We start from the raw sequence: 24,862 nt of genomic DNA, 5'->3' as shown, positions 1-24,862 counted from the left end.
ACGGCACCTTTTGTCTGAAACTGCTGTAACGTTTCCAGCAATGATCAGATAGCACTTCTGCTATTTTTACTTCTAGATGCGGCACTGGCCCAGAAAAATAAGATCTGAGTTGATTAGTGAAGCCTGCAAATGCTTTGTCGTGCATCTAAAAGAAGGCCTTCATCTTGTGATACACAATAGGATTGAAATATGCAGATATAACTAAATAACAGGCTCTCATTCATCCTATTTAAGCGCACTAAGAATACCAGCTATTTCTTTGAACTACTGAATGAATAAGGAGACATCTTAAGAAAAACATTTATTTTATAGAGCAATTGTCAGGTGCTTAGTCACTCCGTGAAGGTGAAAAGTTTTTTGAGCAGCCGAAGTGTTGCTGAGTGATGAAGTCAGTATGGCTCATGTACACGCACGCACATGCGCGTGTGTGCGCATGCACACACACACCTGAATATAGCCTTAGTATCCATTATTAGAAGTGCTTTTTACTGATTGAAGTCTTAACATTCCCATCTGGTGCTGATTCCATCATCATTTTGCACGGATGAGTATCCCACCCTCCCTTCCATCAGCCCAATAGTCAGTTAATCAGGCGGGTTCACTGTGAGTTAACGCCTCCAGCAGCTCCCGCCAGCCTGCGGACCAGGAGGCAGGCAGGGCGCGGCTGGATCAATGTCCCAATGTCTGAGGGAGACCAAGCCAGGCGAGACCCAGGGGCCTGCAGCCTCCCCGCTGCACTCTGTCAATTCCACTCATCACCCTCCGCTGGCTCGCCCTCATGAGTCTCTCAGCTGAAGAAGTAAGTGGATTCTTTCACCTGCTCGAGATCAAAATCACCTAGAGAGACAAGAGTTGAGGTGTCAGAGAAGGTTTATATCTGTGGATAGCAGTTACACAAAGTAAATTACATTCTGCAGCTTTAATCATGAAAAACTTTCATGTACTAACACAGCAGCTAACACAGCTATACAAGCACTCTCAGTAATTTAGTCAATCAAGTCAATTTTTATTGCACTGACAGATATATTTTTGTCCTCAATGTCAAATTTTCTCTGTGGTATTGTTTCAAATATCAACATTTTTCAATGTTTTCAAGTTTTCAAATTATCTTGAGTATGGTGACAGTACTTAGGAAGGGTGGTGCTTAAGCTAAATGCTAACATCAGCATTTTTACAAGTTCAGAATGAAATATGTTAACACGCTGATTTTTAGCAGGTTGAATGTTTACGATGTTCATCTTAGTTTAGTGTGTCAGAATGCTTGCCAGTGTTGTCATGATATTAGAATTTCTAACTTTGGTGCAATATTTTCAAAAGTATTAATTTCCAATGCAAAATTCACCTGTAGGGCACAAAACATATTTTTTTCATTAAAGGTAAATATAACAAGGCTGCAACATGACCTCACTGAATTTTCTTTTCTTGGTTAGTAACAGAAAACTGCAGAATGACAATAGTAAATATTAACAAGAGAGAGTGAGAAAACACAGCTGGTACCGGAGTATCGAACACAGTGGAAAATGTAAATTGAAACTGCAAAAAAATGTTCAGAATCAAGATGTATTAATGACTTGATTACTTTTGACCAGACTAATGCTAACATGTGCCAATGAGCACAAAAGAAGTCCAGCTGAGGCTGATGGGAATGTCACTGGTTTTGCTTGCATTAGTCATAAAACAGACTGCTGAACAAGTTAAATTTTCTGACCTACTGGTAGCACAGGATAAAAAGTTGGAGGATCACCAAAGATATTATTTTTTTGCCTGAGTGTGACAAACTCGTCTGTAAATGATTACACAGCAATCCATCCAATATTTGTCAAAACATTTCAGTAAAAGCCACAATTTCAAACTCCTTTATGGCACTACAGCAGAAAGCATGGGGATCACCACAGTCAGCAGGATTCATCCTCTGGGCACCATGGCTATTTGTACAAAATGGCAATTCAAACAGAGGTTGTTGGGGAATCACAGTCCGGACAAAAGTGGTGGACAAACCGACCAACAGACCACTGCCTTTGAAATATTACATCTCAAGGTGTTATTTTTTTCCTGATTCAGAATGCATTTGAGGAATATGTGTAGTGCTTCATGTTTATTTATTTACTCCTTAATGTGGTTAAAGGTCAATTAAGTAAACTGCTGTGCGCTGTCGGATGTTTGGATTAGTTTGTTCTGAGGTATTGTGAGTCTGGTGAAAGGAGAAAGTTACAATCTTCATGAGAGGAAAGTTGATTTTTGAAGTGGGTCAAACTCAAGACCTTTAATCTTTAAAAGAGATACAACTTTTCTAGTTTTACTGGGCACCAGTAACATTTCTATGAACGTCAACAGACCACTTGAATACTAATTTTAGCTTTGGATGAGGCCCTGTCCTGCACTCTGTGTGCTCTTTGCCTCTCACCAGCCGGAGCTGCAGCCTGAATTATTGAGGAAAGGCCATTAAAAGTTTAAGAATTCAAAAACTTACCATAGTTAGAAAATGGTGTTGACATGAATGCCTAAGCTGAACTAACTAACCAACACAAATGTTTCAGTAATAGTGCAAACATTGACATGTGTGAGGAATTAATATAAACTCTGTCTCTTGCTCATTATTATACTAAATCTCGTAGCTATGAAATTTTTACCCTATACTCCATTCGGTTTTTTGTAGCTTACTTTCTATATTGTATTTATCTGAAGTTACTGTGTATTGTGTAAGACTATTATGTAATCATGGAAACACAGAGACAGACTGTTACCATGATGACGTAATGTGCTGCATTGTGTGCTGAAGTGAAGGCATATAAAAATACAGATACGGGTCGGAGGGTACACACATCCAAAAAACTTTTACAGGTGTTGAAGAGAAAAAAAAACAAACAATCAAGCTAAGGCAACTATCAGACAAAAGAACCACTATTGAAAGCTCCCAGCAATTTTAATTGTGCAACTTTCCAATTTATCAGAAATCTTTGTCAGGCATTGTCAAATGTCAATAGCCCCTTTTACACTGCCTGTTAAACGAGGGAATAACATGCTGTTCTGCTGCCTCGCTGCTCTGTATATAAGCTACAATCCTAGAATAGGGTGACAGAGGTCTCTCGCCTTTGAGCCAGCAGTGGAGGTAGTTACAGCACAGAAACAAGGTCTATGTAAACAGGTTAGCTGTTTCCATGGTGAGTTATGTGTGTAACTCACCGCAGGAGATTTAAAAAGCAGCATCAGTTAGAGGCTAACTCAAAGATAAACAGCAAGTGGCTGTACTTCTGACCCTCAGAGCAGAGGACAAGATCAGCTGACATATAACGGATATGGTAAATTATTTTTTATTGCTATTTTATGCCATTGTTAAAAAAAAGCACTTCTGATGCATATGTTATATGCCACACTAGAGGCAGACACTGTTGGTTGGTATTATCGCCTCTCTTGGTTCTGCGATGCCGGCATACTGTCTAAAATCCCACAATAAAGCAGCATGATACCGCCTTTGTTTGGTTTTGTGTAAAAATCCAAAGACAGCACAAAAGAAGGGAAAAAGTAGCTGCCCTATGGCGCAATGTAAAAAAGGCTAATGTTTTGACAAAGCCTGACGACGGTCTCTGATCAAAATGTTGCACTATAAAAATTGCTGTGAGTTTAAATAAATAAATAAAATAAAGAGACTTTTTTCTTTCTTGCTTTAGTGCAAAAGCCAGTGTTTAAAAGAGAAAAGACACTGAATGACCAAGAGAATTTACTATCCTAACGGACAACTACTGTACCGTCATGAAAGTCTGACACTAGCTGTACAAAAATATAATACTGACTCTACGTTATTCAGTGTGTTCTCCAGTTTTTCCCTCTCTGTGGTCATAGATACACCTGATTCATCTGATCTCCTGCTGAATTACAAGGAGTGAAACCCGATTCACCTTAATAACAAGTTCAGGATCAGTCATAGTGAAGATTATAGTGGATTTTAGTCCCGATCCATTGAGTCTCATATTGAACACTGAGCACTGTGGGCATTCAGGGGAACGTACACAGGAGCACACCTGACTGGTCTCAGCCCCATAAGCTGATTATGCAGAGAAAGGACACAATTAATAGTCATCAATTTATACAACCCAGCTGTCAGTGCCAAGCAGACAGTAAGTGTACAGATGGAGATGGAGCGAGGGGTTACATAACAGCAAAGCCTCCGTCCACCTGACTGACGGAGAGATGCTGCCTTTGTACCTTCTCTCTGGACAACAATTGACAGACACTTGCAGTGGCGTCAAAGGAAAACTGTATCTGCTAGTGGCCTCGCAGAATACACTACTCATGACAAAAGCTGAAAATTGATTTTCAGCCCAACTGAATGGCTTTTCTAGTTTTTATGAGCAGGCTGAATGCCACTTCTGGGCAACACGGAGTGCTAGACAACCAACTGCAGACAATGGGATAACTAGACAAACAATAGGTGGTAACAATACGCAATTATAAACCAGGATGGATAACACAGGATTACATTCCTGTCATTCCCGCTAACCTCAGACACAGCTTCAGGACATACAAGTCCTTTTCAATCCAATTAGGAAAAAAACAACATCCTGTATGTTGGACCCCCTCAAACAATACCCCAGCCCTGGTGAGGCCAGGTGTTTGGGAGCCAGACAGCTGCATAAAAACTAACCTGTCTGGGGCACATTGTCCAGCAGCTGCTGCAGCCTCCTGTGCTCCTGGTACTTCTTGTTCTTGCCCTCCGTTCTGCCACAAACGAAGAGAATAAAGAAAAGTTTAGTAACTCTGAGAAGGAAGATTTATGTGTTTAAAAAGTGCTGAGTCAAAGACAACTTGCACTTTGTGAGTTGTCTCAGGGGAAGTTTCAGCCTTCATTCAAGTGTCTTCATCTGTTCTGCTGACTGATGGTGTTTAAACGCCTGAAGGTTGTGCACACCTGGATGTCACAATTGAGTTGTTGAGGTTACATGCGTTATTTGAGTTGAGTTATTTCTGAGACCTTACAGCCTTCGAATTTGCACAAAATTTGTACTTTAAATGTAATGTGCTTTAGGTGGCACAACACATCTTTTAATACTGTTCTGATGATAACAGACCCTTTTACAGACTGCTAGTACTGTAAAACAGCCAAAAAGCATGCTAACACACTCACACTGATGATGCAAACATGCTGATGTTAAGCAGCTACGTTTCCCATGATCATCATCTTCATCAGTTTAGCGTGTTAGCATGCCAACATTTGCTAATTAGCACTAAGGCTAAAACAAATAATTTTATTGACGATAAATCTGTCCTTTCTCAATTAATTTGTGTTTGGTCTGAAAAATGTCATAAAATGGTGAAAAATGTCTATCAGTGTTTCCAAAATGTAAAGATAACTTCCTTAAATGTTTTGTTTTATCCACAATCCAAAGATATTGAGTTTACTGACACAGAGTAGTAAAACAACTAGAAAAATATTCAAATATCAGAAGCTGGAATCAAATAATTTTGACTTTTTCCCTTAAAAAATACTCAGTTTTAAAATTAGGTGGCATTAGTCTAATAATAATCTGCCTATAAAGATTAAAAAAAGCTAAATCATTTTAAGACATTAACCGAGCGGTTTCAATATTGCATTTCGGACGATGTATTTCGCCTCTTTTGTTCTCCATGTAGACCACTTACCTTTGTGCAACCAAAGCCTGACCTGTCAATACTACTTGGACTACAAACAGAAACCAAAATTCTCCAGAAACCAAAATTGTGTCCCATCTGCTTTCATATGCATATCTGTTCATAGAGATCATGGACCGACCGGCATTACCTTCCCTAGAGTGATGTCACTAGCATGGCTCAAAAGAGCAGTCTGGCTTAAAAAATAATGCAAGGGGTTAAATTATCATATTTAAGAAAATAATCAACAACCATCAAAATTTTTTCAAAAATTATGTCCGAAACTTTAGCGAGGGTTAACAATCTATCCAGTTACATACTGTCGACAAGTGAAGGAATCCCTAAAAGTCTTTCTATTCCCACACGTCTTTCTCTGGCGCCTACAAGAATGAATAATGTGTTTGCGGGGCTTAGGGAACAGTAATGTGTCTGTGTGAGGGGGGGTGCAAAGAGGATGAGGGCTGCTCTGGAGTAAAGGCTGGAGAAAAGGTTCCAATTATCCAAAAGAGAGAAAAAACACAGTAAGATGATGAGCGTAACCCAGCCTGAGGCCAGTAAGATGGATGTGCAGAGAGGGGAGGAAATCATTTTGTACCTAATGTCACAGACAAGTGGAGGAAAAACTCTGGCATGCTAATGTAACTTTTACAATCTTATAATCTTATTTGTGTGTGTGTGTGCCTTCTGTTTGGACTGTTTTATAATGTGTGCACATGCCGGCTGCATGTTTACTGTATGATGGCCTCTGTCTATACTGTAAAAGTCCATAAAGCTCCTACGGCGTCGCATAAACACAGACAGCGAGACAGACACTGATGGCTGTTGTGTAAGAAGAATTCAAACAGAAAAACAGGTACATATTACAGATGGTGGTCACTAAGTGTGAAAATATGACCGTGTAAGTGTCAAATAACATTTTTCTTAAAATGTAGAAACTGTTGGGCAATTATTAATTGTACCTGAATAGGAGATGCTGTTAAAAAAAGACAGCACTACTTGTTTTTATTATAATAGATACCTGACCACAGTGTTGACGGATTTCATGTGTGTGTATGTGTGTGCATGTGTGTGTGAGAGTGTGCACAATCAAATGTGTTCCTGCATGCAGCTGTGTTAACTCACAAGAGTCTGTTGCAGTATTTCTGTTGCAGGAAGGTGGAAAGCTCCTGAAGGATCGGCTGACTGTGCAGGGCGACAAACTGCTCCCGACAGACCTGACATGAGGAGGAAGAGGCAGACAGAAGTGTACTCCAGAGTTACTCTCTTGCCCAAAAACAAGATGAAAACTTTGTCTTGACTATATATTTTCATTCTTGCTTAAATTTTACCCTTTTCGCACTGCAGTTAACCAGAGGTTAATTAATCTGTTGGGGCTGGGCCTGCGGCTAAAGGAACTTTCACACATATTGTAATTATATTTTATATCACACTCTATATTTTATATTCCTCAGGGCATTTTGAGATATGTTTCTCTGTTTTTAAGATGTTAGGATTTTACTGTTGATTACAGACTGAACTGCTCACTCTCTCTATCTGTCTTTTCCTTTATCTAATTACTTATTTGTCAACTGAGTGTCTTATTTATTTTAATGTTTTTATTTAATGATCACTGAGACCTGAGTCCTTATTTTGTTCTCTTCATGTATTGCACGGCTAAAATGCCAATAAAGAATCCTTGGTCCTTCCAAAATGGGCTAACCCAGACCTAAGCCTTGGACCTGCTGTCCCTGCTGCGGAGCAATGTTATTCAAGAGTGAGTGGAGTTATCCTCTGAAAATCAACTACACACGGGGCTAAAAGTTGCCAGTGTGGAACGGTGCTACTGAAATTCACATCACAGTTGTCCAGTCACACAACTTAACATTGTAAACATTATTGACGCATCCAGAGGACATTTAACTCAAAGGCCACTTGAAGTCGGGGTGAATTATTTAGCCCTGGTTCTTGGTTAAACCTGGGTTAACAAAGCATATGTGAGAAGAGCCTAAGTTAGCCCTGAGCTATTCTTAGCCCTAAGCTAAGGAAAGCCTGGGGCTGAAAATATGCAGCCTGATGGAGCAAAGAAAAGAAGGTAGACTGTAAAATAAAAGGCTGAGTTGGGATCTGATTTACATCACTGTCGCCTGTACGGCACCTGGAAAAAAAGAAGCAATTGCAGGTTATCAGAATACTTATGGTATCCCCCGCTATGAGCTCAGCAGGTGTTCGCAAAAGTGTTGCCACAATGTAATGATAGATAATGTAAAGACATTTTGAGTACATAGAAATACAGAAAGTTGTTAAATTTGCACATGTAGCAGCTCTGGGTAGTGAGCATAACACGCGGAAATCCAGTGTAAGACAGAAATTATTAACATCAGTTACTGTTTCTCTCACTCTCTGTTTAAACAGACACGTATGTAAAAGCATGGAGTGCATCTTAGAAATAAGTGATTTATCATGATCAGATCATTTTTATCATCTCTTATATATAATTTATATCATTCTCAATAGGTTATTAGCATGTTTTCTTTCTAGATTTGAGCAAGAAAAAAAACAGACCAGATGCATAAAGCATTGATGCAGAGTGTAAGCCGGCCGTGGATCTCGGGGCTGCAGCAGGTCTTGTGTAAATAGCCCAACTGGTATATATAAACTTATATTTATTCCTCACAAGTTTGGGGGCAACCTATCCGACGCTAACAGGACATTTTCCACTCATTACTTTTGTGTTTTTTGTGCAGTTTAAAGTACATAAACAGGCACAATCCTCATATCGATCTTCTCATAAGCTGTCAGTCTTTCGGGTTTGTTTTCTAACCCTACATGCGCACACATCTCATGTTGACATCACCGAAAAAACCTAAAACAGTCTATACTGGCAGCCTTAAAGTTTCAGAAAATGGCTGGATGAAGGAAGGATCAGTTGCCATTATAATAGGGACCTTTTCATGTGTTTAGGTGTTGACTAATATTGAATACCCCTCCTCTGCCGCTGTGTTCAATTACCTGTGTAATGAGGAAAGCGTACACTCACACATCAAGAGAATATGAGAGAGAATAAATGTACTGAGAGGGAACTGCTTCATTGCTTGCAACTCCTCTGAGATTAGATGAAGACATAAAACTGTGACTGTGCTCAGAAGCTACATCTACAGAGAACTGGGACTTTATGGTAATTTGATCCATTTTATGCTACGCTGTGTCTTAGTCTGGGCCTGTTGACAAGCTAGTTTCTGCAGGCGGGGGCAGACATTCATTTATTAAGCAACAACGGGCTCTGTCTGATGGTGCTACCTGCAGCCGGCAGCCTGTAAATGTATGAAACTGTGGAAATATTTGTTTTGTTCTACTGGCTCCACCAAGCTGAGGCTTCGACTTAGCAGAAGCGCCAGTGATGCTAAAAAAAGAATGAGTGTAAAGGCAAGAGAGACACGGGAGAATTGAATCATGTGACACCTCAAGCTTCAATTACTCAGCACCAAAAGGAAAATTCTGCAACTGAATGATACACCATCAGAGGAATCAGGACAGGTGGGAGTAAATGTGATACCTTGTTCATGCTGTCCACAGTGAGGGCGTGGGTCCAGAAACAGTCGTGAACTGAGACGAAAGTCAGGCCAGCACTGAGAGGAGAGAGTGCACATGCAGGGATTCAAATCAGAGGAAGAACATAAAGAAGAGAGTAGACAGCAATTAAAGATAGGTAGACTTTATAAAAAGGTGTATTACTGCAACGATAATTGATAAACCCTGACATACATTCATTCAAAGCCAGTGTGAGTTATCACACCTGTCAAGAGACACATTCTATCAATTGAACTCATTTTGCAGGGCAGATCATACAACGCTTAACATTTAAGATGTGAGAGTGCATTTTAATTCATAGATGGATGGATTACTGAATGGGCCTACAAGGCCCAAAGTTTAAGGGGTCCCTCCTAGTTAAATGTAACTCAAATTAACCAGGAAGAGACTCAAAATTACCACCCAAAAGACACACAAAAAGACCAAAAAGAGATAAAAAAGACACTGCAAAGAGAAACAAAATACTACAAAAGGGGCAAAACAACCACAAAGAAGACACAAAATGACCAAAAAATCCAGACAAATTACCTAAAAATATGCAAAATTACCTTGATGAGATACAATTTTTTTTTTTTTTAAAAAAAAAAGGGGCAGCACAATCAAAAGAGGGACCCAAAATGACTTCAGAGACACAAAACCACAAAAAAGTCACAAAATTACCTAAAAAATACACAGAGCTCAAAGAGAGAGAAAAAAACCCCCAAAAAGACACAAAATGAATTACGAGACAAAAAATGTCTACAACAAAAAAAGAGGCAATATCTGTTGGTTATATCTGTTATGTTGGAGGGGTGGTAGAGTTTTTTACATGTTTGTGCCCAGGGACCCGTGTCTCCTACTCCGCCCATGCACACATATATTAGGAGTCAATATCAGAAACAAATTATAGACTGCCTTCAGGAAAATAATTGCATAGGGAAGACCTGTTTTAGTTCAGGTGTGTTGAACCATACCTGTAGCAGTGGAGAGCAGTCAGCATCATGTGTGTGGAGTCCAGCGAGTGGATGAAGTTTGGCGGGAAGGCATTCTTCTGTTTAACTGTGTCTGGTCTCCTGAGAAGGGACAGGAAGCCAAGCAGAGACATATTAAAAAAACACTTCTGTACTTTGCAGCTTTCTAATATCAAACGGGATGTTTCTTATTTAACAACTCTGAAGTGGCCTCATTATGAACCATGCTGATAATTCCCAGGGACACAGTTAGCAATACTTTATTTTGATTCCCTTTTTAAGTTTGTGCATGACTTGGAAGACAGTAACGACTGCATTAAAAACCACTGTACCCGTGGGGATGTTGTCTGATCACACTACAGTAAATTTGCAGATGAGTAACAGAGGAGTGAACATATAATCTGTGCATTAACAATCACAATGGAATTATTCTGATTGTTTGATATACTGCATTTTAAACACTGTTTTGATTAGCAATACTTAAAGCAGCGCTTTCATTTAGTGGTAATGCCTTTATCAAAAACGATGTGATGAATTTTCTAGAGGAAATTTTTGTGGACAGGAAATTACAAGAGGTACTTAAATCAAATCCATTACATGTATTTAAATCTTTAAAGTGGCTGTAGCTTAGCCAATACAGCGTGATACAGAACTGCAGCGAGATATGAAGCTGTAGAGGACGTTTGGCCTCTGACCCATGATGTAACAAAAGCTGCTTTATATGATTGACCAAATCTAATTGTTTCAAACCACATCTGACAATACAATGCAAATTTAAAATTAGCCAACAAAAAAAAAAAAAAAAGGTTTTTCAGGAAAAAAAGAGAGGACTTTTCACACAGAGTATAAAAATATTGTATTTTTGTACAAAGCCTGAATATAAAATATTAATAAGTGAGCTTTAGAGGTGCTAACAGAGGAATTGCATTACTTTTGAACAAAGAAAGGCCAGCCGTTTCCCCCTGTTTACAGTCTTGGTGCTTAACTAACAGTCTCCGGTCCACCTCAAAGGGGTGGTCTCCCAGAGTTCAGACTAAACATGGAGAACCAGCGTTTAGTTTTTAAGTACCAACTAACTGGAACAAACTCCCAGAAAAATGCAAGTCCGATACAACTCTGACTTCTTTTAATCAAGACTGAAGACTCTTCTGTTTGTCGCTGCCTTTTATCAAATTAAATATTTATTCATGTCGAACATTGCCTTCACCCTCACATTGATTCATTCAGGAACTGGACTATGTGGCCTGCTGCTCTAAAATAACATGTCAAGTAAATCTTGTGTTTTTATCAGTTCAGTTTTAGACCAGAGGCTTCTAGAGACTACAACAAGTGTAAATAATAACACTATTAGCAGCTGCATCACACCTTTGCTTTTTCTGCAATGACAAGTCAGATAGTCTGTTATAAGAAGGGTCTGTTTGTGTGCATGGATTTCAACATCAATATTTATTTTCTCTTATGTGACCCACGGGAGACACTACGGTTCTGTGCTTTCAAAACAATAGTCAATATGAGAGCATACAAATATAGAAGTGATATAAAAGAAAATAGTACAAGGTGATATAAATGCTGTGCTGCAGCAACTGATGATGGAACTGGCAGTAAAAAATAAAAATAAATAAAAGCATCCTGCCAATCTGTATCCCCGTATTCCCATTACCCTGAGCCTGTGCCATTCAAATCCTCTGGGCTGCCACAGACCAGAACGCTCTTCTAATGGGAATGGAGACAGAGCGGAGAGAGCTTGGGCTGAACCCAAAGCTAAAACACACACACACACACACACAAGCACACACAGGCGCACACTGTCTGTCAGTCTCGTTTACCGTCTGTCCGTTTTATTTTCGGCTTGGAAATGTTAGACTTTTATCAGGGTGCTTTTAGTTCTGCTGTTTCGAGCTCCAGCTGAACAAAAACAAGATTTCCGAAGATTTATTTGCAAGCTCACTTGGCTGTCTACACTAAGAACAAGACCGACCGTCTTTCCCCTTGTCTCACAAACTAAACAAACATGTCACCTTTAATTCCCAGAGGCCTGACAGACGGGAAAGGTGCACAGTCAGTGCTCTAAGGGTTAGCAGCCACAGCTCTCTTAAGTGTAACTGTGTGTCCCTATAGAGCTGATGGTTCACTTCATATCACAAGAGGTACTGCAAGCTGGCACAGGGCTTAACTTAATGTTTTTTAGAGGCTTGGATAATCAGCAGCACTTCCTCTAAAGACGAGAGGGATGGAGGAAAAAGCAAGAAAAGCGAGGGCTTGAAGGCTGTCACTACCCCATCTGTGACTCTATTTACATATTTAGACTCTGGACAAGCTTTTTTAGGGTCTTTAATTACAGCGAGTGCAGTCGTGCATGGAGGGGAAAGCAGAGGAAAATTGGCCATGGTGATTGTGTCAAGTTTAGTTCAGAATGTCAGCCTGTGAAACACTGAGGTTTCCTCTGACAGCATATTTCAAGTTTCATACGAGACGGCCTTTCTGAGCGCCATCCTGCCCTTTCTCTCCCCTCTGTCTCAACTTCAACTCCCTCCTCCCCTCCATCTGGTTTTTAAGTATTCACACTGCTGGATGTGTAGAGCACTGTAGATGTCAGATTGAGGACGGCTGTCAGTCTGTGTCTTCTACGCCTTCAGTGCTCTCACTCACGTCTTCCCTCGACTCTCCGTCTCTCATTCTGTCTCTTCTTGTCCTCTACTCATCTCTGTCTTTTCGTTTAAAGCTCTATCTAGACATTGTTCTCTAGCCTCCCTGCTATAGCAGTCATTCACACATCCCAAACTTCCACTTATTCAGAGAAGTCCACAAATGATTGTTTTCTTAATCCTAAAAGGTCAGATAGCATCTCCTGAAGACTCCCACTGAGTAAATCACAGCAGCAAAAGAAGCTGGTGTAATAATTTAATGTGAAATGTCTGGAGAACATTCACGTGTTTAATCTCCTCTGATAAATCTACCAGCATCAGAGGGAAAAAGCTTCTGTTACTTGTCATACATAACTTCACTGGAGTAAAACAAATCAAAGGGTTGAAATTCTACTTAAAGGAACAGAGTGTAAGATTTTGCAGAGTTTAGTGGCATCTAGTGGTGAGGACTGAAGACTGCAACCAGCCGAAACTGTTCCCGGTTAGAAATCTGTCAGTGTTTATTGTTTAGGGGGGGTCTTAACCAGGAGCCAAAAATCAAAAGATGTCTCCCTCTCTCCAAAACAATCAGAACTCATTTTTGACCATTTCTAATGTGTTTTTTTTTTTTTTTACATCTGACTTAGTGTATTTTGCCACATTTTAAACCTTTTTCTGGCAAACCCCCTGTCCTTATAATTTATGTGTGTATATTGGTAGCAATATAATTTGTATGATTGTGTTGTACATGTATAAATGAAGCCTCTGGACAAAAGACTTTGAACTACATAAAAAAAAAAACTAACATCTGTTAGCAAAGAGCCACTTCAGCTTCTTCCACATGAAACTGGAAGCGTAAAACTATGCTTTCAAAGGAGTCTCCAAATGCTTATGATGGCATTTCCCACTTTATGACAAATGCAAAGTTACATCCGAGTTTGAGGAGGCAATTAGTAGGAATATTCACTGGAGACGGAGCTTTTGTGCAGCTGAAGTTTTTGAAAATGTAAGCTAATTGCCTCCAGAGAGCTCCACTCTCTACTTCTATTCACCTCTAAAAGCTAAACAGAAAGTTGTCAAGCAGTCTGAAGCTACATTTTAAAAAACCTTTGACAGCAAACTCACTAAAGCAACAATAAAAAAATTAAAAAAATAATCTGCTCACATTTTCTCTCATCAACTATCCTTTGTCTCTGTTTCAGGTCTTTTCTATAACATTTTCATTACAACATTTCAAAGAGTGCTATGAGAACATAACGAAATAACATCTGCTGTGGGTCAGTTTCAGAAAGTTTGTTAGAGAAAGACTTACTCTTTGATGTCGTAGTTGATCTCGAGGCTGATATACTGCATGTTGCTCTTTAGCTGGAGAGGTAAAACACAAGACAGAGAAATGAAAGGGTTATTAATTTTAAGTCCAGCTGGCTGATAACTGTTGTGATTTAAAGTTCCCTGCCACACACATTTTTAAGGATGCAAAAATAATCTGTTAAAACTGCTATTTTGTTTAACATGGTTGCCCCACATAATGACGTGAAAAGGGTCTGGAAGCAGATCTATTCTGTCTCCCTTATTTACAAATGCTAGTTTGGGCATTTGCCCCACTCACTACTGCTGCTTGCTGTATGTTACACTTTGTGCTTTCTTTAGTGGTGCTCACACAACACTGACCGGTAAAAGAGTTAGCATCAGAGGAAACTACGGAAAAATTCAGCCATACATGTATGAGCCTCAGTCACACTTAGATGAGGACTCTGTTGTGAACCAAATTTGGCGACCTGCTTAATTAGTTAATTAATGGTTTCCAACTGATCCAGTCACAGGGTCCAGATTTCTCCTTACTTATTAGTTCAAGGTCCACACATTATATTTTATTTTATTATATTTATTAAAGTAACACATATTCCAAGATTTTCTTTCACAAAATGTAAACAACATGTCGGGTTAGAAACCAAAGAACCAAAACATATTGCAAGAATTTGTTTATGCCAGAAACTGTACTTTAAAATTATGTATGTATGTGTATTCTTTACAAACTTGACATGTTAGCGAGTCGATTGCGATCCACACAACCCACTTCCAGACTGCGAGCCAACAGTTGGGAACCACTGATTTAGAGTATCACATGTTTTCACTTCACTCGCAAATACTGGACACATCGAACAAGGTACTTCTATGCAAATACACACACCTATGCACCCATACAAGAACAGGGCAGGAAGTAGAGTCAGTTTGTGGCGATGCACTTTCACTATATATAGGAAACACAGAAACGAGAGGCAGAGAGTGGAAAAGATAAAGAAAGAGGGGAAATCAAGAACAGGAAACGTCCAGGTATTGGCGTCCCCATGACAACAACACATTTAAGATATTGCTGAACCTGAAGAGTGTGTTACAAAACTACACTTAAGTAAAAGTACAGGTTAATTAAAGTTAAGCACTACTATTGTACTTTTATCAACACAACCCAAATGACCAATTATTAGTCAAGTATGGATAAATTAAGCACTGCACAATATTTGCCAGTCTGTGCAAGCTGAGAAGGCATCAGGCTATATCCACCTTTTCTTTTTGCTGTTTTCTTCACTCCATCATTTTTTTTACACACTCTAAGACCAACACCAAAGCCTTTAGGTCCTTGTGGAGAGAAGACTTAGCACTCTAATCCCCCGAGCCTTGAGGGTCCATCCAATCAGCCGTGCCAAGGCATCTGTGGCAGGGCAGTCTTTCACTGACCCTTGGAACGATGCCTCGGTGGGAACGGCAGGCCACTATCAGGACCGAGATATGAGCGGCAACAGGCAGCCAACTGCTCATGAATGTGAGCATTAGTGTGTTTACCTTGCATTCACTAATGTATCTGAGTGTCTCTTTGTCTCTGCCTGAATACATTTTGTTTTTTCACTGATGGAACATTTTGCGATGCTTGCGCACTGAAAACACAGTGCTATAAAAAAAATAAAGTGCTGTTTTTGTGAAAAGTCATTAGACATCATTAGTGTTTGTTATTGATCAGAGTGATATTTACCTTTAAGAATGTAAATGAAAAGAAAATGTGTGGGTTTTTTGTTCAAATTGTGAACAGGCTCACATGAGGACTAATGTGCATTTATTTCCTTGTTTTTACGTAAAATACATGGAATTGTGTAACAAACAGGCAAAGTTAGAGCTGAGCCTTTCAATATGATGTGTGTGTGTGGGGTAGGATAAGTGTGACGAAAATTGATAGATCCATTTTTATTAGTTATTGATCTATTTTTACTACCATTGAAAAACTGTAAATTCTGACATTTCCTTTTTAAATTTCACTCTTTTATTGTCTGTAATACAAACGGCTCCTCCGAACAGGAGCACAGGAGACCACTGCATGACCATTTGACACCCTTAGGAGCCTTTAACAAACCTGTGTTTGGTGCTAATGTACAACTCATTTATTTGCTCTTGCTTGCTTCTCTGCAGGGTGAACTCTGAGGACACACAAGCCCTTTGAAGTGCACATCCCTGTGCAATTTCAGCTATTCCCTGTTCTGCTTTGTGCTCATCCGAGTCTGTAATGACCTCCTGAGAAGCTGGAAACTAGACATTTTAGAGGGATGCTCTCTTGAGTGCTGTAAAGGTTTTAGAAGGTGTGCAATATTTTTGGGCCCTGATGTGGAGGTGTTTTCACACATCTAACAAGGAAAAATGCACCCCGGAGAGAGAATTAAAATCTGCTATGCCAATAATTCTGTTTACGGATTTTAATCAGCACTAACAAAAACACCGGGGTGGAAATAAGGGCGATCAAAATGAATGTAAGAGTGATGATTTAAATACTTACAGCAGTGAATGAATGTTTCCATATACCAGTTAACTTGTCTTGGGTGCTGCTAGATGTTGTAATAGTTGTACCAAGCTCCAGGATGTCTTTCTATATAATCCCACCACTTCAGTCCGTCATTCAAATTCTGTCTCCACAAAGTCAACAATACAAAGAGTCTATAAATTATTAGGCAACTGAGAAATATGACTTGATGACACTGGATGAAAAGTTATGGAATAACTAGATAATTATTATTCACCTTTAGATGGGCATGCATGTCTGAACCTAATTGCATAAAAATACATGCAATAGTTTTGAAGTCATTTCAAAAACACTAATGCCAACCTCATGGTGGCTCACCAAAGGCATAAGGATATACTGCCTGGAAATGGTGAATGTCTGTCCAAAATTTGTGCTATTCCATCAGGTACATCTCGAGATATTTTGCAAAAGTGGAAACTTTGACCAGCTGGCAATTCTAGTGGAAAAGTCAGGGGATAATCAAAGTCTGCAGGATTCATCCTCTCAGAAACATTAATATCCAAACCAAATGTCATGGAAATCTACTCAATAGTTGTTGAGATATTTTCCAAATAACCAAAAATGTCAATCTGATGATGGTGCTAAAGGAGAAATCAGGGATCTCTATGTTTCATCTTCTGGGGATCATGAATTTCTGAAAGGGGGGCAATTTTCACCTTCAACAGCTGTTGAGAGATTTCAGTCTGAACCAAAGTGGTGGACCAAACAACAGACAGATAAAAATTACATTTGTATAAAAATGACTGCATAAAAAATCTAGTTTTCTCAAGTTCAGTGAGGTGATGTTACATGTTACACGAGTAAATGTTTTTTTCCCACTGAAATTTTTTTTTTGCCAAGTACCCCCCTGGCCAGTGCAAAACATTTTCGGTAGTAAGTCGCAGTGAACAAAATGGATGTAATTGTGTTGATGCAGCAATTGACAGTTAAAAGCAGTTAAAGATTGCATTGAAAATAGTCATATTAAGTGTAAAATGTGGTTTTATTGAATTTAATTTGGCATTTTTATAGAACTCACTATGGTATAATTATATTAGGAATTGTGCATGACATTTTTTAATGTTTATTTAAAAAATCTCACATATGCCCTGGAGGGAGGCGCTATAAATAAAATTGACTTGCTTTGACCACATAGCACTCCAAAGTATCTGTGTGGTACCTTCAGCTCATTTGAGAAACACTGTTCTACATCATCTACTTCTCAGGGTAGAAAAAAAAATGTCATAAAAATCAAATACTGAAATTATTAGCATGCATTAAAAAGGCATGTATGTAAAGGGATTAAAGTGACAGGTGTTCACATGGGTGAAAGTACATTAAAGCTTCCAGGAGCCTGTGAAGCCTGGCTTCTGTGATTCCAGTCGATTGCTTGAAGGTCGCAGTGTGATGAATGACAGAATCACACAATTATCAAAAATTGGTTTTTAAAAAAAGAAGTGTCATGCGGTAAAACCCCTATTAGTTTCTGCCATGGCTGCTATCTCATCCATCATTGCTGTAGGAGGACTTGTGGGGGTGATCTGTCCATCATCTTCCTCTCTACATGCCGTCATTGTGTGTTAACGGACACATTCACATTAGACAGAGGAAAAGTAGAAACCATGACGCATAAAGGTGCGAGGGTGAAAGAGATGGAGGTTACCTTTGCTGTGAGTAATGGACTGCCAAACTCTAAATGAGGTCACCACTCTACACTGGATCCCTGTTCATTATAATGCATACGTGCATGATTTGTGTACAAGACCTGACTCCAACCCTGAGGCTGTGATGAATGAGACCTTGATTCACCCTGCTATGTGTCTGTGGGGAATAGGCTCCTGTAGTCTAAAATCACATGAGAGTTACAGCACAGATGGTCATGATACAACAGCCATCACTAACCACATATAAGCCAAGCTGCCAAGAGGGGAATCCCCATTCATCACATAGTTGTTAATAACACACGTCTCTTCAATTAGAGTGGAGGCAGTTCTGTGCTACACCTTCATTCTCTGCTGTTCCGGGTCACCAGGTCCTGTCCCTTGCCGTCTCCCCATGATGACAGCTGCTGCAGACTCATTGTCAACACCCCTGAGTCTTGCCACACTTACACTGACCTTTTCAAGACCTTCGTTCTACCAAACTTTCTTTTTCCTCAACTCGGGGGTGTCCTTGAAACTCAGACTGCATTCATTATTTCACCCCAAAATGCCACAAGATTCTGCAAGATCAACGAAACACCATGTTACCCCTGGGAACGGCTCGCTTCTGTTCCAAGGCAGAAGGAGGCATGGAGGGCATCACGCCGACATTTAGAGAAACGTATTTCCCCGGAATTAGAAAAGTCGGCTCACTCGGTTTGTACAGACCCACAGAATGTCTCCAAGTCTGCGGTAATCCTGCTGCTACACAAAGGGAAAGTAAGCCAGAGGGACACAGTATATCATCTGTTAAGCAAAGAGACGCAAAATAGTCAAAAGCCGACTCATACTAACCACAAGAGACACAAAGTGACCCTAGAGATTTACAGAACTACAAAGAGACACATAACAACTACAACGAGACTCAAACTGATCACGTGACCATAATGAGATACAAAACCACAACAAAAAGACACAAAATAGCAAAAGGGTGGAGAAAAACTACAATGAGTTGCAAAATGACCACAGAAACACAAAACAACAAGATGTAGAACAACTACAAAGAGATGTAAATGGCCACAAAGATGACAAATTACCAGGGACACAAGGCAAGAACAAAGAGATGCAGAACTACAACAAGATGCAAAACAATCACAAAGAGGCACAAAATGATCGGAAAGAGACTTGAAACAACAAAGATTTAGAACAACTACAACAAGATGCTAAAAGACCACAAAGAGACACAAAACAACAAAGAGTTGTAGAACAACTAGAGAGACAAAACACCAACAAAGAGACGTAGACTGACTACAAAAAGACACAAAATGACCACAAAGACACACAAAACAACAACAAAGAGTTTTAGAACAAGAGAGACAAAACATCAACAAACAGATGGAAACAACTACAAAAATATACAAAGCAACCACAAAGAGATGCAAGATGACCAAAAAGATGCACAAAACAACAACAAAGAGTTGCAAAATAACCACTAAGAGTCACAAAACAACAACAAAGGTATGTCAAATAACCCCAAAGAGATGCAAAACGACCACAAAGACACAGAAAATGATCACAGAGACACAAAACATCAACAAAAAGATGTTGAACAACTAGAGACACAACACAACCAGAGAAAAAAATCATCAATCATCAATCTTCTACATTAAGAGATATAGAACAACTTCAAAAAGATGTAACACAAACACAGAGACAAAAAACAGCTAAATAGAGATGCAAAGCGACAACAAAGAGATGCAAGACCACAAATGGCCTGTAAAGTGTCATAATCCATCCATGATTAGTTAAATGGCTTTTTTATAGGTATAAGGCTTAGTCCATATTATACTAAACCATTTAGTAATGTTAACACTGGACCAATTACCACCAAAATCAAAACCTGACTGAATCTTTCCATATAGAGGACATTAGATCACTCAGCTTTTAGTCACACTATAAACTCGCAAATCCACTCAAATCCAGCCAATCCAATTGATGACTGCCTTGTGTCACCATCCCCTGAGATTGAGATTTCACTGTAACCTTGCCTGGGTGGGGAGAATGAAAAAATAAACAAGGAATCTGAGCCAGAGTGACCTCTGATCCGATTAGTATCTCCCAATCCTGTTAAGCAGCCTCCCTGATGTATGTTCATGCTCCATTCAGTGACTCCATCCTACTCTAATTTCCGCACCTCCCATCAGCCATGGAAAATACTCAACTGCAAAGCTTGGCATGTGTACTCATCTCTGTATACATGATGGCAAAAAAACAACAAACAAAAATGCAAAGATGCACAAATATGCAGACTCACTTCTTTCTGATTATGTGATAGCTACTGTCTCTCTAGCACTTACTGGTTTTCTTTTTGTGAATCACACTTCATCTGCTCGTTCTATCTATAGTCTAATTACTAATGACCCCTCAGCCTTGGATTTAAGAGGCGGAGAGGGGACTGGGAGATTGAATTTAATCCAGCCACGTAGGGAAAAGGTGACCTTTCTGCAAGTTTCATTTTTGTTGTCCAATGATGCAACTGGATTAGAGAATTATTGCGGGGGATGAAAAAAAGTTATTTGTGAAATGTAAACTAAAACCCCATTCATCCATTAAATCTTTGTTTGATTCATTTATTCATCTATTAGCCGTGAAAAAACAAGCACGGGCTAATCAGCTTCATGTCTCTGCTGGACATTAAAAGAAGGAGATTGAATCAAGGGAACTCACCCTACTACGTCAACAGGGAGAGATGCACCCTCAGGGGACCCACCATCTGTCACCCTCGCTCTCCTGCACTTTCTTATGAGGTGGCACTCCCCCTCTAAGCCAACCTTCTGCTTGATGTCATACCGAAAGAGCAGGTGGCATGCTGTTTCAGCCTATGAGCTACCTGCTGCCTGTGCTTGGCATACAGCTATACTGGCTATATGTCCGTCTTCTACTTTCACTTAGTTAAAGAGCTTAAACATATTAGAAGTTAGAATGGATTTTATATAATCACACGAACATAAACATATGCAGGCTACTTCTTTCCATGTACACACACAACAGCATGTTATCTTTGTACCAGCATAAAGACATGTTATCTTTTAGACGTGCTACTGACGGGATCTCCATAGCGATGAACAACTCAAGTGATGTTGTTGAGCTCCATTAAAGTTCGGCCACTCACGGCAATCACATTACACCATCAGTGCTGCACTCCTGCACCAAACCTATCAAGACTTGGAGGCCCAGCTGGGACATTCCATCTGCAAAGCATGCAGTACTTAAAGGGTGGGTCCTCTCTGTAAACACATTTATAGATCCTCAGTCAGTGCATTACCGAAAGTAGTCAGCATGCTCCCAGTTTTGAAAGGACAGAAGCTGAGTAATGTTCTGCTGTAGACCAGGACTGTGTCTTTCATATAGTTCACAATAATACCACCGATATTTTTAAAATGATAAAAAAAAAAGATTCATATCGTAATAATGGCAATATTCCAATTTGTTGACCTGATGACGCCATAATGTTACGCACGGCAAAAACAAGCTTGGCTGGAAGTGAAATTATTAACGGCTCTGTGGTGGAGGACTTAAGTTAAAAAAAGGGGAGCTACTGCCGTGGTGTGGATTCAGTGGTGTCTGATAATTAGCGGTTGGGTGACAGTTTTTTGGTTGACTTTTTTTTTGTTGGACTATTAATATTCTCTATAGAATCTAAATCTCACTCTGAGTTTCTGTTAATGTTTACAAACCCAAAAATGAGAGATCTTTTTTTTTTTTTAAATTATTTTCTGAATATTTGATGGCAAACTGTTGCATTTATGTTGACATGTAAGACTTTAACACTTTTTTGTTTTGTCACAACTGTATGTTTTTTAATTTAGTAATATCAAAAACTTTTTATATTATACAGTATTTTGTCATATAATCAAGGATATCATTACCGCAAAATACCCCAAAGTATTGTAATACGTATTATTTTAGGGTCAAAGAGTCCACCCCTAATATGGATAAATGTTAGTTTGGTTTCAAAAGTAACACAATAACACAAACAAACCAATCAGTGGCAGTGATGGACCAGTAATGACTTGTGTTTTGCAAAGTAAATTTCCTAATTTTACCAAAGCAATCTGGTGGATGTGAACAGGGGAAGCAGCAACACTTATTTTAGCCACCTAAAAAAAGGCGCACTTAAAAGAATAAATATCAGTTAAGTGTATTCTCTATTTAGATTATTTTTTACAGATTTATCTTGCCACCAGACGCCCCTTTCCAATGAGAAACTGAAGCTGCTATATCACCCTCTTCACAGACATCAGACTCTATTTACAGAAACAACAATTTTACCCCAAAGCATTGGGGAGTTGTTGGTCTACCATGGACTTGATGGTTTAGCTCGTTTGAGTTATGTTGTGACTTTTGGATCTGAACTGATGTGGTGACCACAACAGCACAGGGGTTTATATGAGCCGTTCTTTAAACCTTCATGGTTGTTTAGGTGTCCTGCATAAAAGAAGACTGACACAATAATTATTTTAGGAAGTTGCAGAGGCTAAATTAAAAGAGCAAACACAAAAGTAAGGCATGAATAATTTGGGTTTTATCTAAAAATAGTTTTAGGCCAACACAAAGTGATTTAACCCAAACTAAACCCAAAGCCAGACTACTGTATATATCACAAACTCACTTTTTGCTTTGAGATATTAGTCTGGAAAAGTCTTGATGGGTTGCCATCACAGAGCTACAACCGCAAGAGTCATCTTTTTTCTCCCAGATAGAAATCGAAAGTCCTTTTAGAGAGCCTGGACAGCCCAGCGAGTGTCGAGTGCATCCAGTAATGTTCACGTTTTTGCTGAGAAAAGCACTTGTCAATTATCTATCGGTTGAAAAAAGTCTGATAAATGAAAAGTAGTTTTGGCCTATGCACACTGGCAGTGCCCTTAATTCAAGCAACCGCTTATTGAGCTTTGCCAGACCAAAATAAGTAAAGCTACATTTGTGGGCAGGCTGTGAGAGGACGACAGCTGGCTCTCAGTGGATAATAACGCTGAATTTTAACAAGATTTATAGCTTGTTAAAAGATGACAACTATTAGGAGACCTGCTGTTCTGAGTGTTATTATATTTGTGTGTAAATACTTGTTGGATTCATATGTGTGTTAGCCGACAGTATAGCTCTGACATAAAATCAACCAACTGCCTCACAGCTACCTGGCCACAGTGATTTATTATCAGCTTCATTAGAAATTCCTTCAAAATGCAATGAAATATAATGAGTGGAAATTAAACAATTGGTTTGAGATCTGGTGACTGTGAAGGCTATGGCATATAATTCATATAACTTTTATACTCATCAAACCTTTGACTGAAGCCTCGTGCCCTATGGATGAGGGCACTGTCATCTTGGGAGAGACCAATTCTGTCAGGAGGGAAGATTTTATCTAGTGATGTGTGGACTGATTCTTTTAACAGACTTGGTTCCTTCAAGTTGATACCTGAAAATGTATTGAACCATTCAATTTGAATTTTTACACCTTCTGTAGAAAGTGGTGTCGGTACTTCCGTGACACTCTATGTTATGTTATAGTACATGCAGGTTCAACAATTATTGGTGCCTGCTGCACAAAACTTTTCAAACTATTACCAGTCATGTATAAGTTTACATGAATAGAGAAAAATAGCTTTAATGCAAAAAGAGTACTTCAAAAAGATTTGTTTGTTCTTTTACACCCATTATTAGATTCATCATAGGATAAAGGTGAGTAATCAGAGTATCTTTTTATTGATTTTTCAATGTCTTTTCCCAAACCATGCCTGCAATATGTCACCCACAGCGTAACAAAGCCATAGCATCCCGCCACTGTAGGGTCAAGAATTAAGACCTGTATTGTTCTCTTGGCGCACGGCAAACATCCACGTGCCCAGTTGTGGAAAATATGGTGAGAGATGAGTCATATCACTTTTTTCCACATCTCTGTAGACCAGTGTCCTTTGTTTTTATACCACTGACATCTCCAATGTGCATTCATCTTTCTAATGAGAGGTTTGTGCACAGCAACCCCACTATAATATTGCTCTCTATGTAATTGGCGACTGACTGGTTTTACTAACAGTCTGATCACTTCCTGCTTTGACATTCTCAGTCACCTCGGATAGTTCATCTCGTCTTTCCCTACATATCGCACTAATGCACGAGCATCAGTCATCAAATGTGTGCTGTTGACCACAATTTTTGACCCTATTTACAGCTGTCTTTCCCATAGAACTACAGGTAGATACCACTTTAGTCATTTTCCTATTGAAACACTAGCCAATTGAGCAGTATTGTCTTTCAGAGTCACTTAGATATTTTTTTCTTACCGTCTTGATACTAAATCAGAATCATGTGGGCATGCTTGACATTTTTATAAATGCCACAGAGCAACATCGGATGTTAACTGCTTAACTATACCATGCATTGCACCTGTGTAAGCATCTGCATTTGTCATGTTTCTCCTCTCATGTATTCAGGTTTACCCTTGAACGTGTCACCTGTTTGTAATTCAACAGAAAGCTAAATGAGTACTGTATGCGAGTCAAAATAGTGTATACAGTGTGTGCTATGAAAAGGTCATTTGTGGAAGTATTGAGAGTGTTGTGAAAGGTGAGA

The 24,862-nt window shown here is 39.3% G+C and overlaps 1 protein-coding gene across 1 annotated transcript in view; it reads right to left on the bottom strand.

The window, feature by feature from the left end:
* Window positions 1-310: 310 nt before the first annotated feature.
* Window positions 311-24,862, bottom strand: part of polrmt (polymerase (RNA) mitochondrial (DNA directed)) — a 58,039-nt gene continuing 33,487 nt past the window's right edge. The window contains 6 exon segments of the mRNA XM_042484064.1: window positions 311-837; window positions 4,643-4,716; window positions 6,748-6,839; window positions 9,158-9,230; window positions 10,146-10,244; window positions 14,079-14,131. Coding sequence (XP_042339998.1) covers window positions 788-837; window positions 4,643-4,716; window positions 6,748-6,839; window positions 9,158-9,230; window positions 10,146-10,244; window positions 14,079-14,131 — 441 coding nt within the window. The 3' untranslated portion in view covers window positions 311-787.

This window comes from Plectropomus leopardus, chromosome 3, assembly GCF_008729295.1.
Source record: "Plectropomus leopardus isolate mb chromosome 3, YSFRI_Pleo_2.0, whole genome shotgun sequence".
Classification (NCBI taxonomy): Eukaryota; Metazoa; Chordata; class Actinopteri; order Perciformes; family Serranidae; genus Plectropomus; species Plectropomus leopardus.
The sequence above is the reverse complement of the archived record's forward strand: the minus strand, read 5'-3'. Positions and strand labels throughout refer to the sequence as shown.